Raw genomic sequence first — 13652 nt, forward strand, 5'->3', positions numbered from 1 at the left:
GTTACTTCTACCACTGCTAATCCAAACACATCCTAAATATTCCCTTGTGTCCTTATTATACACATCTAATGCCTATTTTATATTTTGGCCCCAAAAAAACCTATTTATATAAATTATTGAAATTAGTTAATATTGGTTATTTCTTTTAAAATTTCAAACCTACCCTGAATAAAAAGTTATTAGTTAGGAGAGTTTTATAATTAGATATATGGCATACTGGATAAAAAAAATAATACTTTAAACAAAAGATGTTATTAATAAACAGGGGATTCGAATTAATGAAAATTTAATACTACACACACACACACACACTATATATGCTATATTTATATATGGATCAACGCACAATGGAATTAAAGCAAACATGTAGATGGTTGAACAAAGAAAAAGCACCATAATACAAACATCATCATGAAGGTTTGTTTCATATCTTCAACGCATTATATATACGTATATATTTATTTATATAAGGTTTGTTTCATATCTTCAACGCATTATATATATATATATATATATATATATAGTGAACCATGAGGCACCAAGCACTAAGATGGTATAGATTAAGGCATGTGATCACACTAAAGCACTAATTAATTCCTGCTATACTCGATTCTTCAATGCCAAAAATATAAGCTAGTTAAGAGCATAATTATGATGATGAATTTGATGATAATCAAGATCAACTTCGACCAAACCAAATCGATAAGGGATGATTCGTTCTTGGAATATATAAAGATTTTACATTAATGGAGCATTATTTAATTAAGATATTCTAAATAAATTTATCATTCTTAAAGTGGTCAATAGTTGCTACTTGTTAGTTCATCACAGAGGTAAAAGTGGAAGCTATATCGATCCTTTCATAAGACCTTCAATGGTCTGTATCAAAAGAGGAAAAAGAAGGGTTATAAAATTAAGGACAAGAGGAAAAAGAAGTGTGAGATTTTGGCCTACCTAGAATGTAGATTATTATTTACAATGTCCACACCGAATCCGATCATGTAGACGGAGTCGGATTTTGTTATACAGCAAGTACGTCTTGAAAAGAGAATGAGAGAATAGGGAGAGAGAAGAGTTGTAAAGGGTTCTTCTGTGTTGTGTGTTTTCACTCCACGTATGCCTCACTATCTTATTCAGTTTTTTTTTTATAAAAAAAACTGAACATAAACTGTAAAACTGTTCCCTCCAAAATGATAAAAAAGGTTTTTTTTTTTTTTTTTTACATATAGTGACCCTTAATCCTTAATTTATTGTATTTTAGATCCCAGACCTTATGGGCTTGGACTTAATCCACCAAGGATGGGTCAGGTTAAGTCCAACAAGAAGGGTTATAAAATTAAAGAAAAGTGACTTGCTACCATTTTTGCCAAATTAAAAAAGAGATAAAAGAGCATTCAAGATCCTTTAATAATAAGATTAGTATGATTAAAGTAGTACATATATAAGATATAAATCTATTCAGCTCACAAAGCCATGATGTCATTGGAGGTTCTTTTCATTAAATTAAACCTCTCCAATGGTTTATGTGTTAGGAAAAATTAATTTAGAGGTCCCTATAATTTACTTTAGTTTTGAAGCAGGTCCCTAAAATTATTTTTCTTTTTATTGGATCCTTTGACTTTTTGCTATTGCAGCTGTTAGTCCTTGCCGTTTAAATCTGTTAAATAAGTATTGACACTATTGAGAATTTCCGTTAAAAGGCACGGCCTGCTCAATAATAAAAAGCCATGTCTAAAAGCACCTCTTCTCTTCCTATTTGCATCTTCTTCCACCGTACTAAGCTCTCTTCTCTCTTTTTGCTCATTCCTCCTCTTCTCCTTCATTCTCTCAGCCTACAAATGGCGCATAATTTCTTCTCATCTCATCATAGCACCTCTGTGCGGTCATGTCTCCTTCTCCGTCCAACTTGAGGCCATAGGAAAGCATAAAATAAGACCCAAAATGTTGGCCATGCCATGTAGATGTTTCACATAATGTTTAAGCACAAAAGTAAAGATACATTGTTTCTAGGTAACTTTTTGATGCTTCTGAAAATTAAGATAATGATGTTCAAATGGCCAAAAGTTGTCTGCAACAAAGAAAAACAACAATTTTATTTTTATTCAAGCCCCTGTTTTAGTAATAGAAAAATAGAGAGATGAAGGAAGCAACCAACAACTTCTCCAAAGGTAAACTAGACTAAATTGTCAACAAAGTTTGAGTCATTGTCAAGTCAACCACGGTAACCTTGTCCGCTTCCTTGGTTGTCGTGTCAAACTAGACTGCCAATCCCTTCTCATCTATGAATTGATCTCCAGGTACAGTTTCACAATTGTGTTGGACAGAGCCTTGAAGGAATTTCAACTTGACTGCCTATTTCTCTATCTGGTATACTTTTTTTATTTGATCTATGATTCAAGAACGGTAGGGGAGATGTTGATGAATAAGCAAGAAGAGAGAGATTGGTCAGTTGCGGTGGAAGGAGACGATGCTTACATGAAGAGAAGATGATGTTTTTAGACGTGGCAATCAAGTGGGCAACGCTTTTTAATAGAAATTCTTAACAGTGTTAATACTTATTTAACAGATTTAAACTGTAAGGACTAACAACTCTAACGGTGAAAAATTAAAGGACCCAACAAAAAAGAAAAAAATTTAAGGACCTGATTCAAAACTGAGGTAAATTATATGGACCTCCAGATTAATTTTTTCTATATGTTAAAAGAGAGAACTAATGTGATAAACAAATTAGATTAGTTAGGGAAATATCACACGAAGTACTTTACCATTTAAAAAAGGGCTAGACGTGAGATTTTTTTGTATTTTGAAAATTATATCATAATATCCCTAATTTTGCATATTTCTCAAATTTTTTTTTGGGCTTCGAATTCCCAACAAACCTATTTTTGTCTCATTTTCTTGTGTTTCAACTAAAAGGTCTTCGAAAAAAAGTACACAAAGACGACTTTGACCTCTTATTCCTTACTTGAAATTTATAAACTTATTTAAATATCTTTTACATAATAACATTAAAGTGGAAAAACGGTCAAAAAGTAGGTTTGTTAGTTGTTGGAGATCGCTTTCGATCATTTCCTATCTTTCTAACCGCTCACACACGAAACTCCAGTACTTGTTCATATTCCAGAAATTTCTGCGTCCCTGTAATGCAAAGCGTATGACGAATTTGGATGAGTTAATACTCTTTTTAATTCTGAAATTTGATATTGTTTAAGTTTTGATTTTTGAAATTTGCAACTAGTAACTTTGGTCTTAAATTGACATCAAAAAAAACTTTGGTCTTAAAATCCGACCTTATTTTAATTTTGGTCTTTAAAATTAGAAACCAACAGTTTTGACTCTTCAAATTTAACTTTGATTTGCTTATAGATTTTTGGCTTCTGAAATATTGTTTTTATTCCCTGAAACAAAGATTAAAATTAAAATGACGTCAAATTTTAAAAGATAACTAGTCAAATACCAATGATTTCAAAATTTAGAAATCAGAATCAAAATGAGATGAAATTTTAAAGACTTAATTTGTGGAAGAGACTTCGGCTAACTATGAGATCTTGAATTGAAATGTGTAAATATAGAAAACCTTTCTAGGAAAATTATTCCCAATTGAGCTCAAAAATATACTCATAGGAAAGATCTTGTTTTTGCTGACTATATATTTAGCTAAGTCCTCAATTATATGGGCGCTAATTTTTATATCTTAATCACCTTCCATTTATTAGGCAAGAGGGGAATATTGACGAGGAAAGCTAGATTCTTTTTGTTTTTTTTTTTGGGGTTTTCCCACGTATTAATGAACTACAGTATTTTTTTACTAAAAAAAAACGTGACAATCAGGTAATTGTTGATGTTGATATACAAATATAATAAATATCATGTCTTTGAATTTCTGCATAAGGGCAACAAAAAAAAAATCTCAGAATGCAATCTTCCAGTTTTTTGCCTTTTTGAAAGGGGGGAGGAAAAGAATTTGAATCGATATGGTGTGCTTAGAGTGAGATAGGGAAAAAAGCAGATAATAAATACCAAAAAAATTAAAAAATTGAGAATAAATCCTCATTGAAAAATTAATGTCTCTAACGTGATGAGTTGCACGAGGAAATGTTCCTTTGGTCTTACTTATAAAGCACTTCTAATAAACTGTATTAAGTTTTTATTAAAATGTAGCAACTTGTAAGCTTTATCTTTATTTAATATATATACCTTTTAAAAAATTAATTATCTACACTATGATAAATGAAGGGCAATATAATATATTCATGGTAAAAATTTAATAAAGTACTCCCTTCGGTCCTATTTGTAAGCTTCAGATTTGGTTCATTTTATAAACCTGAATTTGTCTTAATATTTAATACATTTTTTTTTCACTTTTGCCCTTAATTATTCATTGTCTCTCCTTTATTATACTTTTTTTTATCACACTTCCCTACACATTCTCTTTTATCCTTTTGCTCATTTATTATAAGAGTGTACTTGGAAATAAAACTATATTTCTAACCCATTTATTACTTTTAACTAATTTTAACTAGCAGTTTGTTATTGATGAATTAATTATTTAAAATTTATAATAAAAAATGAAGAAAGTAACTTATAAATAGGATTAAGAAAAACTTTTCTTCGCTACTCTATAAATAAATAGAATTAAAGAGAGCATAGGACATAGGAAAGAAAGATGTTATCTGAACCCCTTTTTTTTTTTGACCGGAAGATGTTGTCTGAACCTAAAGACTAATTTACCGATGGAAAAGATGGTTACACGCAAGAATTCATGTTAGACCAAATGAGACGCTGCGGGTTTGTGAAAACATGTGCAGCTCTTGACCCTTTCAAAGTCCTTTTTCCCCGCGGAATTTTCTCAGCAAGTTCTTTCCTTCCAATTCCAAACAACCTCGAACCTCTTTGGACGCTTGCGTCCTAAAAACGTGCAAATAAAGTGCATGTGTGAGTTAATTAATTAATTGAGTGCAGACATTCTATATGGAAATAATTGCTGTTTTGGGTTCTCTTTGCCAAATCATTATTTCACCCCAAATTGCGTGCACTTTTTAAATAGAATGTAATATCTGCACAACACTCATAAAAATATCATCCCTTTTGTTAATAAATTAATAGATTAGATAATAACCAATGAGGGAATGTCGACAATGAATAACTAGGGGAAATTTGTATACATCCAAACACGGTTGTCAAACTCATGAGACTAAGTAAACTTGTTATAGGGATATAAATTCAAATCGTAAAATTTACCTTTATTAATAATTTGGTACCAAAAATAATAATTAAATAATTAAAATATAAAAAATAACAACAATTTCATTCAAATATATTTTAAATCTAAATAATTAAAATTAAATTAATCAACTTTCATAATCTATGATATTCAACAAAATTTTTTTTATAAAAGTCATGTATAAAGTTACTAAACATGCCTAAATTAAAAAATTTAGCACGAGTCAAGAGTGAATTGATATGATTTTGTAAGTAAAAACATAAAAATAGGAAACTTGGTGAGTGAACTCGTAAGTTCGACTGAGTTTAAGTTAACACGAGTTTAAGAGCAACTTGACATGATTTTATAAACTGAAAATGTAAAAACATTAAATTTAGAGAGTCAATTTGCGAATTTAACAACAATGTATCTAAATTGTTGGGGTGAAGGCAAACCGGCCTCCCTTTTTTTCCCAAAAAAAAGGAATAGGTAATAATAACCTGACAAAAACCTAATAGTTATAAATGAAATCAAACTTGCAACTTTTTACTTGCACAAGAGTTTTCATACTACTAAACGGTAAGGTGATTAGAAATTATCATCCGTTTAAATTGATGCAGTAAATAATGGATTTGGATGCCCTCAATTGACCAATTGCAATCATCATTTGATTTGATGATTTTGAGGGAAATTACAATTTTTTTTATTAAAGATATCGAGTTTTTTATGTGAAACTCTTCCCTTAATACTAATTCACGATCTAAAGGTTGATCACCTTAATTATGACTCAATTAACAGGACGTCAATTGAAGAGATCCAATTCCGTAAATAGTAGGGTTATCTTAGGGAAAAAAGCACAAAATTAAGTAAATTTTAGGTTATATATAAACTAACTAATTAAATATTGGCTATGTTATATGAAGTTTGACGAATTAGCCGCATCTTTCACAGTTTCATATAAATTTCATATTATGCATATAAATATTGATATATTGATAACCGAGTGACTTTTAAAAGTTATAAATGAACTCATCAAAATTGGAATTTTAAAAGTAATCTTTTGCTATCACTGGGGGATATTATATTCTTGGCTCCGGTAATAAAAAATATTCTGTGTCAATTTTGTAAGATGCTCTGGACTGAATCGTGAAAACCATAAATGGCTTTCATGTAACACTTACTATTAACTAACTCACAATTAGTGAAGTGTATCTTTATTTGGAATAAGGTCATTGATGAATTACTATTGTTATATCCAAAATACCTCATACCAAAAAATATCTACTTTATAAATGAAAATAATGCGAGGTAAATCAACATTTCCAATTAATATGAAACAAAAAGTGATATTAATAAGGGAGAATTACAATGAGGTCCCAATGAAAGGAAAAAATTACAAAACAAGTCTCAGAGATTGTCGTTTTTCACTCTAGAACTTATCATTACGAGTTGTTTAGGTTGTTATTAGAACCTTTTAGCTAGTAATTAGTTCTCTTTCTTGAGACTTGATTGTAATTCTCCTTATTAATAATGGTTAAGGCGTTGTAGCCTAACTGATACCAACCATGTTCTTTAAGGCTCTCTTGAGCGTGAGATTGGGAGAGAGTATGATAGAAAGGAGTTATGGCAAAAACCAAAAAAAAAAAAAAACCCAATAAAAAGTGATGCTAGTAATTTAATGCTAGTGTGACTTAAAAAAGCGTCAAAATGAGAGCACAAAACACGTCATAACTCATGACCTCAGCCTGGCCACTTCCTATATAAAGGGTTTCATGGCACTTCATTTTGACACATTCATTAACAACCATGACCTGTTTTAGCCTTAAAGCCTAAGGAATGAAAAAGCATTTGATTTCATACTCTTAGCCTTCGGCTTTCACCTTCTTATTTAAAGAAAAAAGGTAAGTAAAAAAGTTGTCTCCTTTTTCATTTTGCTTTTAAGTTGCCACACTCGCACATTCAGAGGCAAAGCCATGCAAAAGTTAAGGTGTTTAGTGTCTATTTTTCATCACTATACTTGTCTGCTCTTTATTTCTAGATTCTGCTATTTTATTTCTAGGTCCATCATTCTTCTCTTTAATAGTGACATAAGTTACAAGTTTGTTTTGGCCAAATAGCACATCATGCAGAAACTATGGCTTCTTGTACTTGTAATTTTCTACTGCGGCATTTATTCAAACGGATTAAGTGGTGTTCCTGCAAGACCTAGTTCCGTCAATGTTGGGGCAATTCTATCTTTCAATTCAACAGTTGGCAAAGTCGCAAAAGTTGCAATAGATGCAGCAAAGGATGATATAAACTCCAATCCATCAGTTCTTAATGGAACTAAACTCAATATTTCATTCCAGGACACCAAATTCTCCACTGGTTTTCTCGGCATCATTGACTGTAAGGCCTTGTCAAACTATATATGTTCTCTTTAAATTTTGTTCACCTTATGCAATTTTTCATGCTCACTAGTAATACTAGACAGTTCAGTTAAAGAAAGAGAAAGAGACTGGTAAGATCTAGCAATCAAGGTCGATTTTATATTTGGATTCTTTACATCCACAGTTGCATTTCTGTGTTACTCTCTTTTTGAATGTATATATGCATGCATGAATATAAAATATCTGCCTAACCAGGTAATGTTTCTGCAGGCTGAGCAATCGCATGCCTTTGTCTTTGTTAGCTTTATAAGTTTCTTTTCAAATCTCACCTTCTCTCTCTCTCTCTCTCATTAGGATTTAGGCATTCCCTTCACTGAAAAGGATTCAAATTCCTAATGATTATGTTGATTTATTTGTTTTGGCAGCATTATTATTGATGGAGAATGATACAGTGGCCATAATTGGCCCCCAATACTCAGTGATGGCTCATGTGATTTCACACATAGCCAATGAACTGCAAGTACCGTTACTATCATTTGCGGCAACAGACCCTACCTTGACTTCTCTTCAGTTCCCATATTTTGTTAGGACAACACATAGTGATCAATTTCAGATGGCTGCCATGGCAGATATTGTTGATTACTATCAATGGAGAGATGTGATAGCAATCTACATCGATGATGATCATGGAAGAAATGGGATAGTTGCATTAGAAGATAAGCTCGCTGAGAAACGTTGTAAGATCTCATATAAAGCCCCTCTTATGCCTAATAACATAAGCAGGGAAGAAATAAACAATGCATTAGTTAAGGTCATTATAAAGGAGTCCAGGGTTATAGTCCTACACATATACCCTAGTTTTGGTGTAGATGTACTTCATGTGGCTGAGTCACTAGGCATGTTGGGAAGTGGGTATGTGTGGTTGGCCACTGATTGGCTTTCCACAGTCCTAGATACTGATCCAACTAGGTCGTCTTCATACATGAATGACCTCCAAGGTGTTATAACCTTGAGAATGTACACACCTGATTCTGGAACGAAAAAGAATTTATCTTCCAGGTGGAGTAATTTAATACAGAAGAAAGCTCCTGATCAAAGTCCTTTCATGTGGAACACTTATGGCCTTTATGCCTATGACACTGTTTGGGTCCTTGCACATGCCCTTGATTCATTTTTCAATAGGGGAGGGACTTTATCATTTTCAAATGATTCAAGTCTAAACAAACTAACAGGGGGTAGACTGGACTTAAATTCTATAAAGGTCTTTGCTAACGGGAGGTTATTGTTGGAAGAAACTATGAAGGTCAATAGAACTGGTTTAACAGGTCAAATGATGTTTAGTCCAGATGGTGAGCTTATGAATCCTTCATACGAAATCATTAATGTGATTGGTACTGGGGTTAGGAGGATTGGATTTTGGTCCGATTCCTTTGGTTTACACACTGGACAAGCACCTAGTCATTCAAACTCAAGTAAAGGGCTTTATGGCGTGATATGGCCTGGGCAAACAACAGCAACACCTCGTGGTTGGGTTTTTCCCAACAATGGTAGGCGTTTAATTATTGGGGTGCCTCTCAAGATTAGTTCCCATGAATTAGTTTCAAGAATTGAAGGATCTGAAAGGTTTGGAGGTTATTGTATAGATGTGTTCACAGCCGCACTAGACTTATTGCCTTATCCAGTTCCATACAAGTTTGTCCCATTTGGAGATGGGAAAACTAACCCATTAACCTCAAAACTTCTGCAAAAAATCACAACTGGTGTAAGTATAAACATCTGATCCAAACAAATTACCAAGATCTTTTTGGCCAACTGTTGAATCTGCTTGTTTTCTCATAACCTTCATGTGTTTTATCAGATCTACTGTATCTTGAGAGTCTGCCTTTATAATTGCAGGAGTTTGATGCTGTGGTAGGTGACATTACAATTACCACGAACAGAACAAAGATAGTGGATTTCACGCAACCATATATTGAGTCTGGGCTTGTTGTTGTTGCTCCTATTAGAAAGTCAAACTCTAGTGCTTGGGCTTTCCTAAGACCATTTACTCCAATGATGTGGTTTGTGACTGGAATGTCATTCTTTGTTGTGGGAGCAGTTGTATGGGTTTTAGAACGGCAAGTAAATGATGATTTTAGAGGTCCTGCTAGAAGACAATTTGTGACCATTATATGGTGAGGAAAGAATATACTATTGAAGCTCTATTATTGGTTCACACTTCATAAAAACCCTAAGTTATGGCATTTAAATAGTGCTTTATATATATATATATATATATATAAACACACACCATAAACTTTGTTGCTAACATGTAAAGTTTCTTTTTACAGGTTTAGTTTCTCAACCCTATTTTTTGCACATAGTAAGTGATAGACTACAGTTTCGTTTTGATTTTTCACACAAAATTCTAGTGGATAACATCATTAACTCTCTGCAGGAGAGAGAACTTTGAGCACCCTCGGTCGCTTAGTGCTAATAATATGGCTATTTGTAGTCCTGATACTGAATTCAAGCTACACAGCAAGCCTGACCTCTATTCTCACAGTGGAACAGCTCTCTTCCCCAGTGAAAGGAATTGAGAGCTTAGTAACCAGCAAAGACCTCATTGGCTATCCGCGAGGCTCATTTGCAGAGAACTACCTCATTGAAGAACTCAACATCATGAAATCCAGACTTGTGCCGCTGGATTCTCCATCAGAATATGAGAAAGCCTTGAAGGATGGACCTGCCAATGGTGGTGTTACAGCAATCATCGATGAACGTGCTTACATGGAGCTCTTTCTTTCAACTAGATGTGAATTTGGAATCGTTGGTCAACAGTTCACCAAAATGGGCTGGGGTTTTGTAAGTTGCTTTTCTCCTTTCTTCATGAAACTTGGAAATAAGTCCACTAATTATGCACATGCTTGTGTTGCAGGCTTTTCCCAAAGATTCTCCTTTGGCAATAGACATGTCAACAGCAATCTTGAAACTATCAGAGAATGGTGATCTTCAAAGGATACATGACAAATGGCTTTCAAGAAGTGCATGCAGTTCAGAAGGCTCAAAGCAAGGCACAGACAGATTACAGCTAAGGAGCTTCTGGGGTCTCTTTCTTCTCTGTGGCATTGCCTGTTTCATAGCTCTAGTTTGTTATCTCATTCGCATGGCCTACCGTTTCAGCCGCCACTCCGATTGTGACCTTGCAGGCTCATCGCACTTAGCTCGAATCCGGTCATTTATTTCCTTTGTCAATGAAAAAGAAGAGGAAGGAAAGAATTGCAGCAAGCCAAGGAGCAGTAGAAAAGTGGTGCATGAAGATGGGTCAACGGATGGCTACACTATTGACAGTGTTCGTTGTGAAAATGGTCAATAGTTTTTCCCACGTATTAATGAACTACAGTATTTTTTACTAGAAAAATAGAAATTATAAAACTCCTGACAATCAAGTAATTGTTAATGTTGATATACAAATATAATAAATATTATGTCTTTGAATTTTTGTATAGGGGAAAAAACTCTCTCGTAATGCAATCTTCCACTTTTTTACTTTTTTAAAGGTGGGAAAAAGAATTTAAAGCCTATAAGAGGTATTTGAATGGAAGCCAAATTATAATTTTGAAGGTAATTTTATGGTATCCAAAATAAGTATGTGAAAATATTTTATCTCAGTTTATATATATAAGTACTTTTTAAAATTGTTTTTTTGGGGTTTCCAAGCACCCCATAGATATGGTGTGCATAGAGTGAGATACGGAAAAAAGGAGATAATGAATTCAAAAAAAAATTACATGGGAAAATTGAGAATTAAATTCTCATTGAAAAATTAATGTTTCTAAGATGATGAATTACGTAAGGAAATACGCCTCTCTTCTTATTTATAAGGCATTTTCACTATATTTCACATAGATTAAAAAAAAACTTAAACTATATTAGGTCATCATTAAAATATAGCAACTTTTTAACTTTATCCCAATTTAATATATATATTTTTAAAAAAATCAGTACTATAATAAATAATGGACAATATAGTATATTCATGATAAAAATTTAATAAATAAATTATAAATAGGATTAAAAAAATCAATCTCTGATTTATAAATAGAATTAAAGGAGCACAGGATATAGAAAAGAAAGATGTTATTTGAACATAAAGACTAATTTACAGATAGAAGAGGCGGTTGCACGCAAGAATTCATGTTAGGCCAAATGAGACGCTGCGGGTTTGTGAAAACACGTGCAGCTCTTGACCCTTTCAACGTCCTTTTTCCCCGCGGAATTTTCTCAGCAAGTTCTTTCCTTCCAATTCCAAACAACCTCGATCCTCTTTGGACGACGTGCGTCCTAAAAACGCCTGACCTCCTCCGTCTTCTGACTTTATGTGTGTGTGAATTGTTGAATAATCACGTGTTGATAAGTCGGAAATCGACGATAAAACTATGCAGCCTTTTCTTATGTTTTGTTAGGTAATTAATGACAACTCAAGAAAAATGCTACGACTTTATCGTCACTAATTATTTTGGATAATAAACACATAAAAATATACTCCTCCGGTTCTTAATATAATATCTATTTAATTAATTTGATTAGATTAAGGAAGCTAAATAAGTTAGTTAATTATAAAAAATATAATATATTTTTCCTAAAACACCATATTCATCTTCCTTAGTATCCTCTCTTTTTCTTCTACTTGATTATAATTAAGGGAGTATCCATGAGAGTGATTTAGAAAAAAAATGATAAATATGAGAAATAGATATTATATTTAGAACCAAAATCAACTCAATAATTAAGTTCTATATTAAAGACCGAAGGAATATTAACAATTTCCCTCCATTTTATTCTACTTTCCATTACTTATGAACATTACCCTTTTTTTAAGTCTATCTTCGGTTTATCCTGCATACTAAATGATGAATTTCACTTTTAAAAAAAAAAAGCAAAAATTCCCCCATTAAAGATTGACACTTTTTGTTTGGTCAATCAGGCATTATGAATGTCAATATTTAAATAAAAAAGAACAAAAAAAAAAGAAGAAGCAAATTAATTAAAGAGGCCACTTGACAAAGTGCTCACAGAACGGCACACCCGATATGTTCCAAAGGATAATGGGGATTGCATTTAAGCGTGCGTATACATTGCACTTTTAATTATAACATTTTATTATGTAATCCCAAACAAAACTTAGTACTACTAACTATTTTATTGGTCAGTTTTTTTTCTTGACCAAAAATTATTGGTGAGTTTTGAAAGAATGTGTGTGGGTTTGTCCCAATTAGTTTGGCTGTCTTGCAAAGAAAGTGCATGTGTGAGTTAATTAATTAATTGAGTGCGCGCAGGCATTCCATTTGGAAATTATTGCTGTTTTGGATTCTCTTTGCCACATCATTATTTCCCCAGTTGTGTGCACTTTTTAAGTAAAATATATTATCTGCACAACACTCGTACAAATATCATCCCTTTTATTAATAAATTAACAGATTAGATAATAACCAATGAGGGAACGTGGACAATGAATAGTCAGGGGAAATTTGCAAACACCCAAACACAATTGTCAAACTCGTGATAGGAGTATAAGCTTGGATTATAAATTCATAAGAGTTTATTTTTATTAATAAATTGGTGTAAAACTATATAATTAAATAATTAAAATATAAAAAACAACAAATTCATTTAAATATATTTTACATCCAAATAATTAACATGAAATTAATCAGCTTTCATAATTTACCATATTCAATAAAGAAATTTTTATAAAAATCATATATAAAGTCATTAAACATACCTTAATCTAAAAATTTAGTACAAGTTTAGAAGTGGGTTGACACGATTTTAAAAGTTAAAAATATAAAAACAATAAACTTAGTAAATGAACTCGTAAATTCAACTGAGCTTATAGCTAATATGAGTTTAAGAGTAACTCGACATAATTTTATAAGCTGAAAATATAAAAACATTAAATTCAAAGAGCCAACTCATGAATTTGACAAAAATGGATCCAACTGATTGGCGAGGGTAACCTAGCCTCCTTTTTTTCCAAAAAAAAGAAAAGGAACAGCTAATAATAACCTGATAATAACCTAATTATAAATAAAATTGAA

General features: G+C 32.3%; 1 protein-coding gene across 1 annotated transcript; it reads left to right on the plus strand.

The window, feature by feature from the left end:
• The first annotated feature begins 7064 nt into the window (after window positions 1–7064).
• Window positions 7065–11057, plus strand: LOC114733410 (glutamate receptor 3.6-like). Its single transcript, XM_028920870.1, has 7 exons — window positions 7065–7104; window positions 7321–7591; window positions 7998–9334; window positions 9469–9746; window positions 9903–9934; window positions 10010–10416; window positions 10490–11057. The coding sequence occupies exons 2-7, from the start codon at window positions 7327–7329 to the stop codon at window positions 10925–10927; spliced, it is 2757 nt and encodes a 918-aa protein (XP_028776703.1). The 5' UTR covers window positions 7065–7104; window positions 7321–7326; the 3' UTR covers window positions 10928–11057.
• Window positions 11058–13652: the final 2595 nt, after the last annotated feature.

This window comes from Neltuma alba, unplaced genomic scaffold (assembly GCF_004799145.2).
Source record: "Neltuma alba isolate B1F8T4 unplaced genomic scaffold, ASM479914v2 tig00012996_pilon, whole genome shotgun sequence".
NCBI lineage: Eukaryota > Viridiplantae > Streptophyta > Magnoliopsida > Fabales > Fabaceae > Neltuma > Neltuma alba.

What these genes read in the sequence shown, in the direction of transcription:
- LOC114733410 (XM_028920870.1), top strand. Translation starts at nt 7,327, where the DNA reads ATGCAGAAACTATGGCTTCTTGTACTTGTAATTTTCTACTGCGGCATT. An exon ending in AACCCTATTTTTTGCACATA is followed by an intron (nt 9,935 to 10,009) that starts GTAAGTGATAGA and finishes AACTCTCTGCAG; the next exon opens with GAGAGAGAACTTTGAGCACC. An exon ending in CCAAAATGGGCTGGGGTTTT is followed by an intron (nt 10,417 to 10,489) that starts GTAAGTTGCTTT and finishes CTTGTGTTGCAG; the next exon opens with GCTTTTCCCAAAGATTCTCC.